This window comes from Diadema setosum, chromosome 7 (genome assembly GCF_964275005.1).
Source record: "Diadema setosum chromosome 7, eeDiaSeto1, whole genome shotgun sequence".
Lineage (NCBI taxonomy): Eukaryota > Metazoa > Echinodermata > Echinoidea > Diadematoida > Diadematidae > Diadema > Diadema setosum.
Genome location: NC_092691.1, coordinates 28,825,987 through 28,840,843, shown reverse-complemented (window position 1 = coordinate 28,840,843; position 14,857 = coordinate 28,825,987). Strand labels below are relative to the sequence as shown.

General features: G+C 39.3%; 2 protein-coding genes across 2 annotated transcripts in view; one reads left to right on the top strand and one right to left on the bottom strand.

Annotated features, from left to right (window-relative positions):
* LOC140231261 (coiled-coil domain-containing protein 171-like) overlaps nt 1–7,635 on the top strand; it is a 42,241-nt gene extending 34,606 nt beyond the window's left edge. The window contains exons 22-29 of the mRNA XM_072311406.1: nt 933–1,124; nt 1,745–1,890; nt 2,764–2,878; nt 3,307–3,363; nt 3,981–4,130; nt 4,992–5,119; nt 6,304–6,378; nt 7,004–7,635. Of these exons, the coding sequence (XP_072167507.1) occupies nt 933–1,124; nt 1,745–1,890; nt 2,764–2,878; nt 3,307–3,363; nt 3,981–4,130; nt 4,992–5,119; nt 6,304–6,378; nt 7,004–7,073 (933 nt within the window). The 3' untranslated portion in view covers nt 7,074–7,635. The remainder of the gene's footprint in view (nt 1–932; nt 1,125–1,744; nt 1,891–2,763; nt 2,879–3,306; nt 3,364–3,980; nt 4,131–4,991; nt 5,120–6,303; nt 6,379–7,003) is intronic.
* Nucleotides 7,636–8,697: 1,062 nt separating this feature from the next.
* LOC140231167 (centlein-like) overlaps nt 8,698–14,857 on the bottom strand; it is a 78,656-nt gene continuing 72,496 nt past the window's right edge. Inside the window, exons 31-35 of the mRNA XM_072311315.1 lie at nt 13,707–13,862; nt 12,925–13,110; nt 11,971–12,180; nt 11,262–11,336; nt 8,698–10,459 (exon numbers count right to left, since the gene is read on the bottom strand). Of these exons, the coding sequence (XP_072167416.1) occupies nt 10,370–10,459; nt 11,262–11,336; nt 11,971–12,180; nt 12,925–13,110; nt 13,707–13,862 (717 nt within the window). The 3' untranslated portion in view covers nt 8,698–10,369. The remainder of the gene's footprint in view (nt 10,460–11,261; nt 11,337–11,970; nt 12,181–12,924; nt 13,111–13,706; nt 13,863–14,857) is intronic.

Sequence of the window (14,857 nt, the reverse complement as noted above, 5' to 3'; positions counted from 1 at the left end):
AATGATGGATTCTTGTTTCCCATAGTGATATCTTGTCGCATGTTGCCTAATCTTCTCCTTTGCCCCCCCCCCCCCCCCCCCCACCTGCATCTATAAAACATTTATGGAAGAACAATGCCATGCTATTTCTAAAGTAGTTTCTACAGGTCATGATACACACAGACATACAGCCTGTTCCTGTCCAATGAGGATGTGAAATTCCACCCAGTGATGCATCGCATTGCAATGTACTTCTTCTAGAGGGCAAGCTTGCGTGGAAGGGATTTATGAATTTCTGTCCTGTTCTCAATGGATGTATATTGTGATGGAATTTTGAATAGAATGAGGCACATTCATGAAAGCTCAAGATATTTGCAGTCCTGCTAGTGATGAAATAGCATAACTCTCCCACTGGGGTAAAGCCAACCTCACAAAGTGGTCATCAAGGAAGTAAAGTGTTGCAGCCAATCAAAGAGAGATACTTGAGCAGCCAATAGCTACACACTTGGATATTGCCTCTCTCCACATCTAAAGGACTAAATGTGCCTCATGAATGTGCCATGAATGTGCCTAAATGTGGCTAAATGTGCCTCATGAATGTGCTGTAAAATTAAACGGACATTTTAGATCGTACGTAATGTGGGGAAGTTGATATGTTATTACACTGCTACTGTGGATATGCTGATAAAAACCTTTTACCAGATTTATGGGATGAATGAGTCCCAATTAATTCATCCACCCTCTTTGGGACTACTACTCATCCAAGAAGGAATTTAGTTCACAATGAACCTGCTAATCAAGAAGAGTTAGAACCTAACACCATGTCAACATTCTGAGCATGCTCATCCGGTGACCTACCACCAGTACCTCTCCTATGAAATTGTGAAATGTGTGATGACTTCCACAAATCTTCTCCTTTTTTTTTTTTCATTGGTCCATCTCCTCGAGTTCAGGTGCAGGACACCGTAGGGAAGGAGAAGTTTGACAGCATCTGCCAGGAGCTCCAGCAGGCATTGCAGAGGGAGCAGGAGGCCCAGAGACTCCTGGAGGAACAGAGCCGACGGCTGGAGGATCTGGGACTCCAGCTCAATGTCAAGACGACGGAGGAGCTGGAGAAGGACCACAACATCACTGAGGCCATCAAGGTATGGGAGGAGGGTGGAAGGAGGATTTAGGGGATGAAGAGGGAGAGGGGTGGATGAAGAAGGAGATGGAGACATGAGATGCTAAAGATGCAGCCAAAGGGTGCGCTTTAAAGACACAATGATGTGCATGAATTTTTACCAAACAGTATCACATTGATTAACATAAGAGAGGGAGAAAGTAATTGATGCTTCAATAGAGTGATTATTGTGGCTGCACACCCTCAGTGAGTGCTGAGGGTACATCATACACAAAACGTGATTACCATGATGCATCTGTAAGGTATCAGACTGTCCATGCATTCTGACTTGGAAAGAAAGATTCCTTAACTTTAGCTGTTCTCAGACCATATATGGGTTCAGGATTCCTCTTTTTTTCCCCTTGACGGTAATGTAATGCTAAAAAAATGGTATTCAGGATTTTCATCAATTTTTTTTTTTTTTTTAAGTTTTACTCAAGTAAGATGGCAACTTAAATCAAATGTGTTGTATGCTTTTGATGCTTGACTGTAGTGATAGAAGTGCCATACAATTTACTATGGGGTTATGAGATCCTTCCTTGTATGGGGTCTGTATAGCACTGTCCAGTTACAGACTAGAATGCCTATTGTGTCTGCTGTTAGGGCCTGTCTGAAGCCAAGATGGAGCTGAGAAGGAAGGAGCAGTCGGTCAGACAGCTGAGCCGCCAGCTCTCACAGCTGGAGAGTGAGAGGAGGTCGCTGCAGGAAGGCATGCACGCTGCGGAGAGCGCCCTCAAGTCTTCCACGAGGTGTGTCTCACTGTCCACTCCCTATTCATCTGTGGCTTCAGTTTATTTGACATAGTTTCTGCATTACAGTGGACTCCCATTTTAAAGGACTCCTTGGGACTGGCAGTTTTCTTTTGTTATATCAAAATTTCGTTCTAACCAAACAAATCAGGAATATAAAGATATGTAGATGGTTACGTTGGGGTCTGAATTTTTACTTCTTTGTAACAGGAATTTTGTTCTAACTATGTCATTATAAAGGGAGTGCACTATATCAGTACTATCAAAAAGCTATCATACACAGGTGTTGCATTTTACTTTGATAAGTTCTGCGGCATGCCAAGAGCTTTCCAATTCTTGTACTCTTTCTGTTGTCTGTGCCTACTAGCAATGATTGGCTACGATGGACTGAAGTGTGCAGATATCAAACTTTCCTTTCTATTTACTGAATGCCATCCTTAAAAAGCTCAGACAAACCTTCGCGAGAATGACTTGGACAGATATTGAAATATTTGATACCACATTTTGTGTCTGCAATATATTTGATCCACTGTAATATTTCTCTTTGATTACCATCAAATATTACACTTACATTGTGAAATATTCCGTAAACCTGAGAAGTATTACAACTGTGGAGTTTTGCTTCTAAATGAAAGGAGATAAACAAGCACCTTGGTCAAAACTGAGTACATTTTGTTTGGCAAATTTTTTGCATTGTCAATACTATCAAAGAGCAATTATACACAAGTATTGTTTTTTACCTTTGTCAGTTCTGCTGTATGCCACAGGCTTTCTACATGTAAATTACTCATGAAAGCCAGGGTTTAAAGGTTAATCTTACTTGAAAGTCTGAAATGTATCCATGTTTGTTGTTGTTGTTTTTTTGTCAAACAGAGATCGTGAGAGCTTACTGGGCCACCTGAGGGCGGTACAATCTACCATCGCCAATGCCAAGCACCAGATCATTGCTAGGGCGGACAGCCAGACCATAGATGCTGCCCTCTCAAAGGTAAATGACTGCACGTTTCTAGCAATCATTCTAACTCATAAACTGATAATTTACAGCACCGTACATGCACCTAGTCAAATGGTGCCTCACAGCAAAGGCTTTGTTTATACTATTCATGCACTTTAAACTTGAAAAAAAAAATCATGTTATCATCACCCTTACAACTTCTAGATATAAACTTGGGAAGAAAGTTTTACTAAGTGATGAATTGTTTACTACTGGTCCCATTTCAAATATGTCTGTGTCAAAAGCCCTCCCTAACCACAATGTATGAGCACAATACAAATAAGAAGTGTTAGATTTCAAATTAACTAATCTGTGTTGAAGTTTCAAACTTCTCAAAGGTGGTCATCCAGTTGTTACACTCTGTTTAATTGGGATCTACAGCTGCCAGTCCACAAGTGATCAATTTTTGATGTGTTATACAGGTAGAAGCACCGCTCCTGGCGTCATCTGTCTCGACCCCAGACATGGTTGCATTACACGTGAGTTGACCAACTGGCTCAAGAAAGAGAAGGTCAAAGTTCATTCAGAGCTCTATTTAATCAGACGTTTTTATTAATTACAGGGATAGCATTATATTGTGAAGAAAGTTTCACAAGCAAATTTGTGTTTGATGCGACTTCCTCAGCAGCTCTGAAACAAGGGACATTTGAAGTAAAAGTATATAGATAAACGAGTATGTTCAGTTATTAGGCAAATAACTATAAAAGCAGCATTTGAAAGCTATTCTTGTATTGTCATTTATTTCTTGTGGCCCAAGATTACGTGACAAAAATGATTTCCTGATATGCTGGGCAAAGAATTAGCTCAAGTGCATGATTGAATGTATCCTACAAATGCATTTCTAATTTTCCTTTCATTCATGCAAAGGTTCACATCCATTGAATCAGTCAGGATGTTAGAATTGCTGTCCGAAGATTTCTGTCTGAAGATTTTGTCAACTCAAGCATATAGATATTTTTGGGAAAAAAAAAGTGAACTCTCATTTCTCTAATATGAACTTAAATCATCAGCGCTTTAGCAATGATTTTTAGAATGCATCATATGTTTGGAATATGAATTCTTGTCAATGGGTTTGCTTCAATGTCCCCTACCCAAGAACCTGGTGAGCACCTTTGTTGAGTCTCAGAAGTCAGTTGTCTCCAGACTTGCTGGCCTGGAGCGAGAGATAGAGTCCCACAAGCAGCACATCGCCAGACTGAAGGAAGAACTCAGCGATGCTTGCAACAGGCAGATGGCAGAAGGAGAGGTGGGTTCTCCTCCCTGATATAAAGTAGTAGAAGTTTTTTTCTTTTGGTGAAGACAGAGTTCAGATTTGAGTAGTTTCTCATCCGCTTGCTTTCTTGCATTTACACATGTATGTTTTGTAGCTGGCATCAAGGAACAATCGTATCTTTTTGTCATCTTGTAATTTTGTTGATTCTCTCTTTGCAAAAGATTATTGAATAAAAAGTACAAATAACCACCTGGTATCAACCCTAACTAGGCCGGGCTATTCAGGTACGAGTAGATGATAGAGCTGGGGGGGGGGGGGGGGGGGGGGGGGGGAGGAGCTCCCAGGCCCCCCCCCCCCCCTCCAGATCTTAGCTATCGACCGCGCGATCGCGACGAAAATTGGCACACACATTGCCTGTGACATAATCCAGAATACTTTAAAGTTTAGCTTTCAAAAAATTATCCTTCATGCTCAATTATGCTAATTTATGCATAATGATGCATAAAATCAGACCATTTGCTCTAAATCACTAAACAAAGCTCAAAACAGGCACATTTTTGTGTAGCTATTCTTTCTTGTATCCTCAGCAAAATGTAAATTTTAATCTATAAAACCCCCAAATAATCATACTTTTATGAAATTTGTTTGTAAGCACAGTTTGCATTAAAATTGTACATGAATTCACATTTTGGAGCAATTTTTGGTCTGACATGCACGTTCATATTTATGCGTAACTTTGAACCCGCATGCCCGGGTGTCGCAAATTGGTGTCAAAAGATGCGGGAGATTCAAAACAAAAAAGTCAGGAAACATCGCGGTGATAGCTTTATGCAACGGTGATACACGATAATCAAACAGTCTGCATGTATATATATATTTTTTTATCCCTTGTAGGTGACGCCAGCGATGAATGGTTACGGTAGATCCCTTCCTCCATACGGTGACAGAGACCGGTCAATAGGAAGATTCAAACCTCTCTTTGAAACTGAGCAGAGCTACAAGGATGTCTTTGTCCCCCTCAGGTGAAAATCCTCATCACCCTCTATTTGTTTGTTTGTTTGTTGTTTTTTTTTATTTCTGTATCTCTCTTCTTTGCATTTACCTTCAGATTAATGAATGTAGTACTGACCTTGTTGAGAAAGACTGTGATTTTACGAGGAATACCATTATGAAGAAGTATGTGATAGTCCTGAGAGTTTGGTAGATCTTTCCACTTTGTCTGCCTGGATGTCTTTTTAATGGAGTTTACAGCTTGAACTGCAGCTCCTGAAGTATTTATGAGGCCCTTCCATTGTTCTATGCAGTCTAATGACACTTGATACTGATGAAATGGGTTTCTTGTCATTAATTGAGGTATATCCCTGACCAATGCTGAGAGTCTTCATGGTGTACATAGTTGTGTGAGAACTGAAGAATTGTATACCTCAAGGTTCCCACAGTCATGGAAAATCCTGGAAAAATTTGTGGTCATGGAAAGTCGGGAAAAGTCAGGGAATTTGGAAAATTTGTGAAAAGTCATGATGGAAAAGTCATGGAATTGCATTTACCTCTAGCTTTCTAGTTTGTTGTGTCTCGCAACTCTCATACTCTGTGATCATACTCTGCTATTATAATTGGTGTTCATGATTTCCATTTTTCCCAGTTTTGTGACATCCCAAATTCTACATAACTCCCGGGACATATACTAATGATAATAGATGTACATGTCATGAGTAAGATAGTGGGTGGAATGGATGGCTGTGAGGGGAGGTGGAGGCCATCATAACGTGTCTGATTTTGGAAACCGTGCCAGAAAGGAAGTCATGGAAAGCAGCAATTTAGTCATGGAAAAGTCATGGAAAAGTCATGGAATTCTGTTTTCAAATTTCTGTGGGAACCCTGCACCTACACAATGTGGGAAATGATGGTCCAGCATTTCTCTGTGTGATGGCAATCTCAGTAACATTTACAGTGCACTCCTGTTATAACGAACACAGTGCACTCCTGTTATAATGAACACAGTTATAATGAAATTCCAGTTACAACGAAGTATTTCAGGCTGCAAGATTATCTACCCTATGTATTTTTATTGTTTATTTGTTCAGTTATAATAAAATTTCGATATAACGAAAGAAAACCGCCGGTCCCGAGGACTTCGTTATAATGGGAGTCCACTGTACCTTTTTTGAGCATGTTGTTTTATTTTGTTTTACCCTTCCAATCTCAGAGAGGTCAGTGACCACAGCATGCAGATGATGTCCACTCCAGCCATGGCCAGACAAGACTTCCTGGCCGGAGCAGGGTGAGTGATGCAGGGATCCATGGTCATATGTCAACTGGCATTCTATGTCCAAACAAAGGCTGTGAATGTAATGTCCAAAGTGTGCGACTGCTAGCCTTTGTCAAGGCTTAATTAAGATTTTTAGTTGTCTTGTAATTGTGGTATGATTGCTGTGGTGCTGCTATTTTGTGAGTTACAAATATATTCATAGATAAGTTATTCTTTCTTCACAATCCATTGTGGAAGGAAGTCTTACAACATTAATTATAAAGTAACATCTAAAATAGGGATGAAGACACAAATGCTTGCATTTCACAAAAATGGCAACTATTTGCAATAAAAGAAAACACATAAAACAATGTTACATTTCAGTATGAAAACAAATTTGCTGCTTTTCAGAAATATATGCCTGTACCTTTGGTGGTTACATACATGTATTAATTACTATGCAAATTGATCTGGAAGATGAAGTACAAAACTGGGCAGAAATACATCTTTATGCATTGGTTGTCATGCAAAACTTTGTCAAGTATTTTATGTATCCATATTTTATTCCAGTCGACTAGAAACAACCTGTTGTGATATTTTGCAATGAGGTAGTGCCTCTTTACGAACATGATTAATTTCTTCTTTTGTTTTTTCACAGGATGGCAACACCTGCTGGATTTAGTTCTCTCCAAACCTCACCAATCAAGCAGCCCAAAGGTACCTCATGATCAACTAAGGTGCCTCACAAACACTGAGATGGGAGCATTTTCTTTGTCGCCAACTTCCTGAACGTCCAGTGTCTGTAACAGTCTGTCGGAGACAAGTGTGAAGGAGAGCCTAAACTGGAGCTCACAACTTGAGGTTTGATTTATCGTGTCACTGGAATGACATTGACAAAAAGAGTGTTAGGTGAGATCCCAGCCGGCATGTGCAGTAAATCTTTACGGTATTAGATTCAGCTCAGAAAGGTGACTACTAGTATGTTAGAGCTGATGTGTGCAAGGCATCCTCAGAAAACTCTTTTTATAAGAAGTATGAGGAACAGATTTTAAAGAGGGCATTTTAAACTTTTAGCTCAAAGGAGACAAATCTTATAAGATTCATAACTTTTTAAGTGAGTTGTCTTTTTTTTTTTTTTTTTTTTACAAATTTCACTATTATGTGTACTACTAATATTTCTGCATTCATTGAATCTACATATTAAGGGTAAATTCCCATCGAATAATGTCACTACGATAGTGTAGTGATTTACGAGTGCTGCTCTTGTTAAAAAAAAAAAGTGATAAGCAAAACAAAAACAGATTAGCTTCCATATGGGGTGCCACAGTAACAGTAGTTTTTTTGTTAAAAAAAATAATAAGCAAAGTTTGTGTGTGTGACTGCGCTGCTTGCTGCAAAATCAGAATGCAATCCTGTTTGGTTGTTGTGCTCTTTGTTATTGCTGCCATCATTGCTCGTGTATAAAAGGGTCCTACAATGTCTTGAGTCTATGTGTTTCCATTATTTTTATAGAATACTGTGCTTTTGTTTGTTTGCTTTTGTGTTATCTTTACACGCATGTGCTAGGCATGACTTCCAAAAGATATGTCTCCTGCTCTTCTGTGTGTGCATTTGGCAAGGGCCCCCATGCTTTTCACAACCAAATGCAAGTTCATTTTACTTGCCCATCAGTGGATTCAGTTGCCCCCACGGCAAGTGGTCCTGTGGGTGTGCAAGCACCCAGACATGAGACAAATGCCCTTTCAGGCTCTTCTTCTCACTATTTAAACAAAAAGGGGAAAAAAAGAAAAATAAGGATCTTGAAATAACTTGAGTCTCTGGTGCCCTGCTTGCTAATGTACACGTATCTGGAAATGTATTTGGATAAAAATGTTTACTGCACAGAGGGATTTTATGGTCAATTTCTGGCACAATGAATTTCTTTAAAAGAGCAGATTTTTCAGTCTAGGATCAACAAAATAAAGACTTCATGCAGGATGTGAGACCACATGGATGATGCAAGTGTACGCAGGAAGTTTTGTGTGTCCATTCTGGATCCACTGCAACATCAGATGCTGTCTTCTTTATAGAGTATTACAGTGGGATATCGTCTTCCGTGTAGTCCATGTTTTGTTGTTGTTTTTTTTTAACGTTATACACCAGAAGTGTAATGATTACAGGCAAATAAAGCAGAAGGGTCTTCCTTTTTGAAGTGAAAAAAAAAGAAGTTAACCAAAAGCTGGTTTAGAGGTACATACTCAGTAGAGAAACACTTTGCACTCAAACACACACACACACACATCTGACTGTAAACAACAAAATACAATGTACAGGATGTATTAATAATTTCTCAGTTTGCACTAAATAGATATTTTCATAAAAATTAAATTCTTTTATTTACATATTTCACTGCCAGAGGATACAATGTGTACAGCTACAAGCATGTATAATTGCATTCTCATATTTACAAATTACAGAGTCTGAAAGAGCATATCATGAATGCATGACAAATAATATCATTATATTGAACAGACTGTGATTAAAACCATTCATCCACTGGCCCTCTGCACTGAGTAAAAAGTAGAATTGGAGGCTGAGAGGGTAAAGAATTTGTATCATGAATTGGCGGAATGGTGGTTTTGTGTTTTATCCTTTATACACATATGCTGCATGTTTAAATAATTGAAATATGGGAGCTCACCGTTTATCTTCACCTACTTTTGGTAACATTTGGCCTTTCATGTCGCGTCTTACTCCTATGGTCTGTGCAAATTCAGCAATCTTGAAGAGAGTATCCTAAAACTCCAAGTATGAAATGCAAGGAGAGCTAACACTCCAGATTAAGTTGATCAATTAAGTGGGTTACTCAGAATGTGTTGCTTACATTTGCAAGAAACTCATATTTCCTGTTAATGCATTCCATGAAATATTGTGAGTCCATGTTCTTAGTCTAGGTACTGGTTACCTGTTGTTGATACATCCTGTCAAAGTAGAGCTTCAATTTTTCACAGAGGTTGAATCTTCCAATGCATTCATTTTCCTAATTTGTTTACTTTGATATGATGTACAGACTTCCTTTATAAATAACAGCCCCATTCCAAGATGTAAATATTTTTCCCTTGAGAGAGGCTATATTTGTACATTATATTTATGCTTTATGAGTTTGTACATAATATTGAAATTGTAAATAGGTCTTATTTGTAATATGAATTCCTTCATTCCTGAAATTTCCCACCCTGGAATAAACCTAAGAAAACCCTGAATTGTTGAGCTTGAATGTGAGTTATGTGAGTTGTTACCACAGAGAAGTGTTACAAATGAGATTGACAATCGTTAAGTGCTGATATTTTGTACCTGTTCACAAGTCTATTTGTGTGTATGTGTGCGCCTTAGTGTGTCTATTTCTGTCTACTACACTCACAAATCTTTGCTGTGTCATTTGCCATTTGATTTGTTCTCTGGAGTTTACTGGGCGATCTGTTATACCATAAAGCTGCTTTTTTTTTTTTTCCAAGGATTTAATTTTCGAGAATCACTGTTGGGCCGCGAATTTAACAACACATGAAACTATCGCCACCTGATCTTAATCTTTGTGCACTCAGTTGTATACTGAGTACATGAACACTAAAGTAACAGTGAACGGACACACACTAGTACACTTTCTATAGCCTCAATGTCAAATCATGAAAACATCTCCCAAAAACATCTGTGACCTAATTTGCAAAAATATCTGTAAGCAGAAGCAACAGAGAACTATTGTAAGGACTAACTAGATGGTAAATCTAGGATGGATTGCTGAAAACATATCCTCATCAGGTCTAACAATGTTACGCCCTTTTGCCAGACAACGGAGCTTACAGTGACAGTCTTGAGTTACCGTTAAAGCAGAAAAAGCAACAAGTTGGGATGGAATTTTTTGTTACATCACATATTTCTATCATGACTACCACCCTTCAAGATCTGCTACACAACATATGATATCAACAATTGGCGAATCACTGAGAGAGAGCCAACAGGGGCCAGAAGACGGATGGAGCAGCCTGTATTATCTGGACTCTCTTACTCTGATTAAGGCTTCGTCCTTCTCTCTCAGCTTCTTCAAGAAAAGCTCCCCCAGCTCCTTTCTAGGAAGTTTCTGTTCAACAAGACAAAAGAAAAGAGAAAATACATTGTATATTAATATACTGTACGAGCTGAAATTTTCGCTTCGCGAATTTCGCGAATCGCCTTTGAACCGCGAAAATAACAACACGCGAAAATAACAACGCGCAAATACTTGCGTTCAGTTAGACCGTCGCACCGCGAAATTAACAACACGCGCAAATGTCCCCCAAGTAGCAATTCGCGAAAATATCTGTATGTGAAAATTTCAGCTCGTACAGTATTATATATGTATATAAACAGTGGAACCTCATTTTAGTGAGATCAGATATTATAAAGCCCTCTTAAACAAGGTGATTTTGCATATCCGAACCCGTAATATCTCTTTGTTTTTGCACCCTAATATAGTGAGAAAGCTGATACAGTTGTATAACAAGGTAATTGTCATAATTTTGGTCCTTGGTATAACGATGGTCTCCCCTAAATATTTTATTTACAGTATTTACATATGTTAGACAACAACCCATAAACACTGATGGTTTGGTCTAATATGGTGCTAAACATGGAACTGCTGCATCAACAAAGTCTGTGGAATACACTTTGACCTTTAAACAGAATCAAGCCAAAATTAGGTTGGATGGCAGTTTGTCATCCATACACAGAAACAGAATAGTTTTACTACAGTAACCTATTCACAGCCACTATGTCAAAGTTACTTGCCATACACTGCTGACTTCCATGGATGTTGAGGCGGCTAAAAAACTGCCTTTTGCATTGCTACCTTGCCTATTTTGGCATCAAAGAGAGGGCCATATGTACCAACTGGCACTTCTCACCTTTTGGTCCAGTGCCGTCTCTATACGTTTCTTCCATTCTTCTGCTGCAGTCCTGTACAGCTCTAGTTCTTTTGTCTGAAAAAAAAAAAAAAAAAGTGCACAGAATAGGGAGCAGAATTTGACAAGGCAAGCAACATGATTTAAGCGAAGGAACTCTGCTCAATATGGCCTTCCAATTTGTTCCCCCCCCCCCCACACACACACGCACGCACACACAAACCTTTGAAACATGCCTGGTGGGCAACCAGGATCCAAGAGAAAAATCTGAAGGACCAGTGAAATCTGGGGGCCTGCAATTTGGGTCCAGGACCTAATGTGCAACTAGACACCAAAATCAGAAATTTGGGACGAACCAGTGAGAGTTTTAATAGGTCTATTTAGTTTTAGTTCAGGGCCTGCTAGACAGTCAGTACGAGAGAAAATTTAGTGAGTATTGGCAAGATTCTACTGGGCCTGCCATTAGGGGCCAGGATATGGTATGTGACCAGGAACCATGAAGGCAATAAATTGTGACGAACTGGTGAGATTTCTGACCCACAATTTGGGCTCAGGCCCTTGTAAGCAACCAGGCACCAAGAGAAAAAAAAAAATCTGAGGCAGTGGCAACACTTTGGGCTAACAGTTAGATGTCAGGGCCTTGGTAGGCATCGCAGAAACAAGAGAAAAAGATTTGCAGGGACCAACTGACTTTTTTTTTGTCCTTGCCTACCATTTTGGTCCTCCTCTCCTGTTGCTCCACCGCCATGAACTCCTCCAGATCGCTGGTGCTGAGGTTCAGGATGGAGGAGGCAAGGGACTGGGCCCGGACCATGGACTGGTCTGTACCCCTGTCCGGGCTGGGTGTGGTCCCTGCATTCCTGCTGTTCAGGACTTGCTCGAGTGCGTCCTGCGTCTGCGACGAAAACTCGCTGGCTAGATCCTTGATGTGGAGGTAGGATGTGACCGAGGAAAATGGATACACGAATGAGGCAAATGAATTCTAATCCAAAATACTGTACTTCTTCTTTCATATGTGATTTGTGAGTCAAAATTAATTTTAGACAATATTTCGACATTTTGACAAGTGCAAGAATTTGTATTTAACTCAGAAAACACAATGCTACAGAAGTAATATCAATAGAAAAGTGTGTGGACAATGGGAGGGGGTGGGGTCAGGGGCAATGGACTAGGGCCAGTCGGCCACCCCCACCCACTAAAAATATTTTTGCAGCCCCTGATTGTGGTGGCTCAATATTAATAATAATCAAACTTTTCTCATTGAGCTGCAAAGTGAGGTTAATGTGGACAAACACAAAGTCCAAGTACATAAATGTTTCAAAAACTATTGTCACAATCCTAACAAACATAATCTTAACCTGTAAACCATTTCCAAAAATGGTCCATTCTAACAGTATGGGACAATTGCGTATGGTACATCCACTCACAAGTTTGTTTGTTTGTTTGTTTTTAACTAGTTTGTAGCATTTACAATCACTTTGAACTGTAATTCAATTTAACAGCTTTACTTTTACATCATACCAGAAACAATCACAACATATTGCACCATGCAGCTCATATTATCTACACTGGAAACATTGGTAGACAAGGCCCTATAATGTCACACATCATAAGCTACAATATCCAATATTTAACATGAACTCTCGCGATGAAATTAATTCATTACCTTGATGAACTTTTCGAGATCCTTGACTCTCGCCTGTAGCTGTTTGATCTTGGCATGGGCCGCGTCCAAAGCCAGTTCTGATTGGTCGGCCAGCTTGTGGAGCTGTTCCGACGCCGCGGCCTCCACCTCCGACAGCGTGCTGTCCGCCTCTTTGAGCTTGGCAAGGGTGTCCGCTAGCACGGCAGCCTGTTGACGTCAATAAATGGGGGTTGGGAGGTCACATCTGACACATTTTGCTGATGTGCATTAAGAATAACTGCTCATCACGATGGACTTTAAAGAAGTGATAGATATTTCCCAAGAATATATATATATATATATATATATATATATATATTTTTTTTTTTTTTTTGAGGGGGGGTCATGTGTTTATTTACAACTGGAAAACAAACAAACAAACAAACAAACAACTATCACACACTCTGGCTACTATTACATGTATCTAATTGTGTGGAGAAATTTGAGAATTATTTGCTTGAATTACATTAAATATGAGTACAAATAAAATCATATCCAAAGCATCTTACCAAATACCGCTATACACGTACAATACTGTGATATTTAACAGCAACACCTTTAGATTCTACAGTGCTGACTTCTCCAAGAACAAATAACACATCGCATTTGAATGCCTAATGTACATTGTAACTGTTCATATCTGTAACTTTTACCTTGCAAGAGATATTCAAGTCATGTTGTTAATGTCTGCTATGAGCTTATGGCAACTTGTAAAAAAAAAGGGAGGGGGGGAAGACGAAGAAGATAGTGAAGGAGTGTCTCACCTTCTTGTCGAGCTCAGTCTGGATGACAACAACCTGTTGCTCGTAGTGATGCTTCTCCCTGGTCACCACGGCAACCCTCTTCCTCAAGGAATCAATCTCAACTTTTTTTTTCTCTAGCGTTTCTGTCAACCCCGACACCTTGGTCTCCAATACTTCCTAAAACATGAACAGTGACAAAAGAAGGAGAGACAAGGATATACAGAGAGAAAGAAATAGAAAGGAGAGAAAAGAAACATATGGATTATTCAATAAAAATGAAAACTGCGGTGGTATAATTTTTCTTTATATACATCTAAATGTCAGGTATAGCACTAGAATGATTGCTGGTAAAAGAAATGCACATACACATCATCTTCTGTTAGTTGTTTGGTTGTTAGATTTTTTTTTTTAAAGACACCATAACCCTTCAACTGCAGACAGTAAGGTGCATCAGCTTACCAGAGAATTCGACAGTTTCTCTTCTCAATAATGAGAACATGAACCATTTGTAAATTTTCTGTCCATTCTGCCTCTACACTTTGGCCCGAATTCATGAAGGTGGTACAATTGAAACCATGGTTTAAACCGTGGACAATTTGTATGGATCGCCAAGTGTCAGATGGCCTATTTTGTTACAAAATCATTCATTTCATATAGAAATTATCATTTTGTCGACGAAATGTTGTCATTTCGTTACCATTTCGTCAATGAAATGACTGATTTCATAACGAAATAGACCATCCAACACTTGGTACTCCATACAAATTACCCATGGTTTCAATTGTACAGTGTACCACCTTCGTGAATTCGGGCCTTAGAGGTATAGTGTATCTTCAAAATATCAGTTTACTCTGGTATGTTGTATATTCAAGGCTCAACATTAGCGGTGACCTGGGGCCACCAGGAATAGAGGTCCCCTCAATTTCTTTAGAAATTATGTGTTTTGGTAGCCTGATCAGGCCACCCGAAAATTGTGAGTGTGTGCATTTTTTAATGAGTTTTTTTTTTTTTTTTTTTCTCATTCAGGACAGGGAGAACTTGCACCTTAATGATAGATAACGTCACCCATTTTTACTCTGCTACCTGCCCCTACAGGGCTGTCAGATCGCTGCAAGTCTTCATAGCCAATTTCATTTTATTTTCCGGCCAATATTCAGCAGATATATATATAT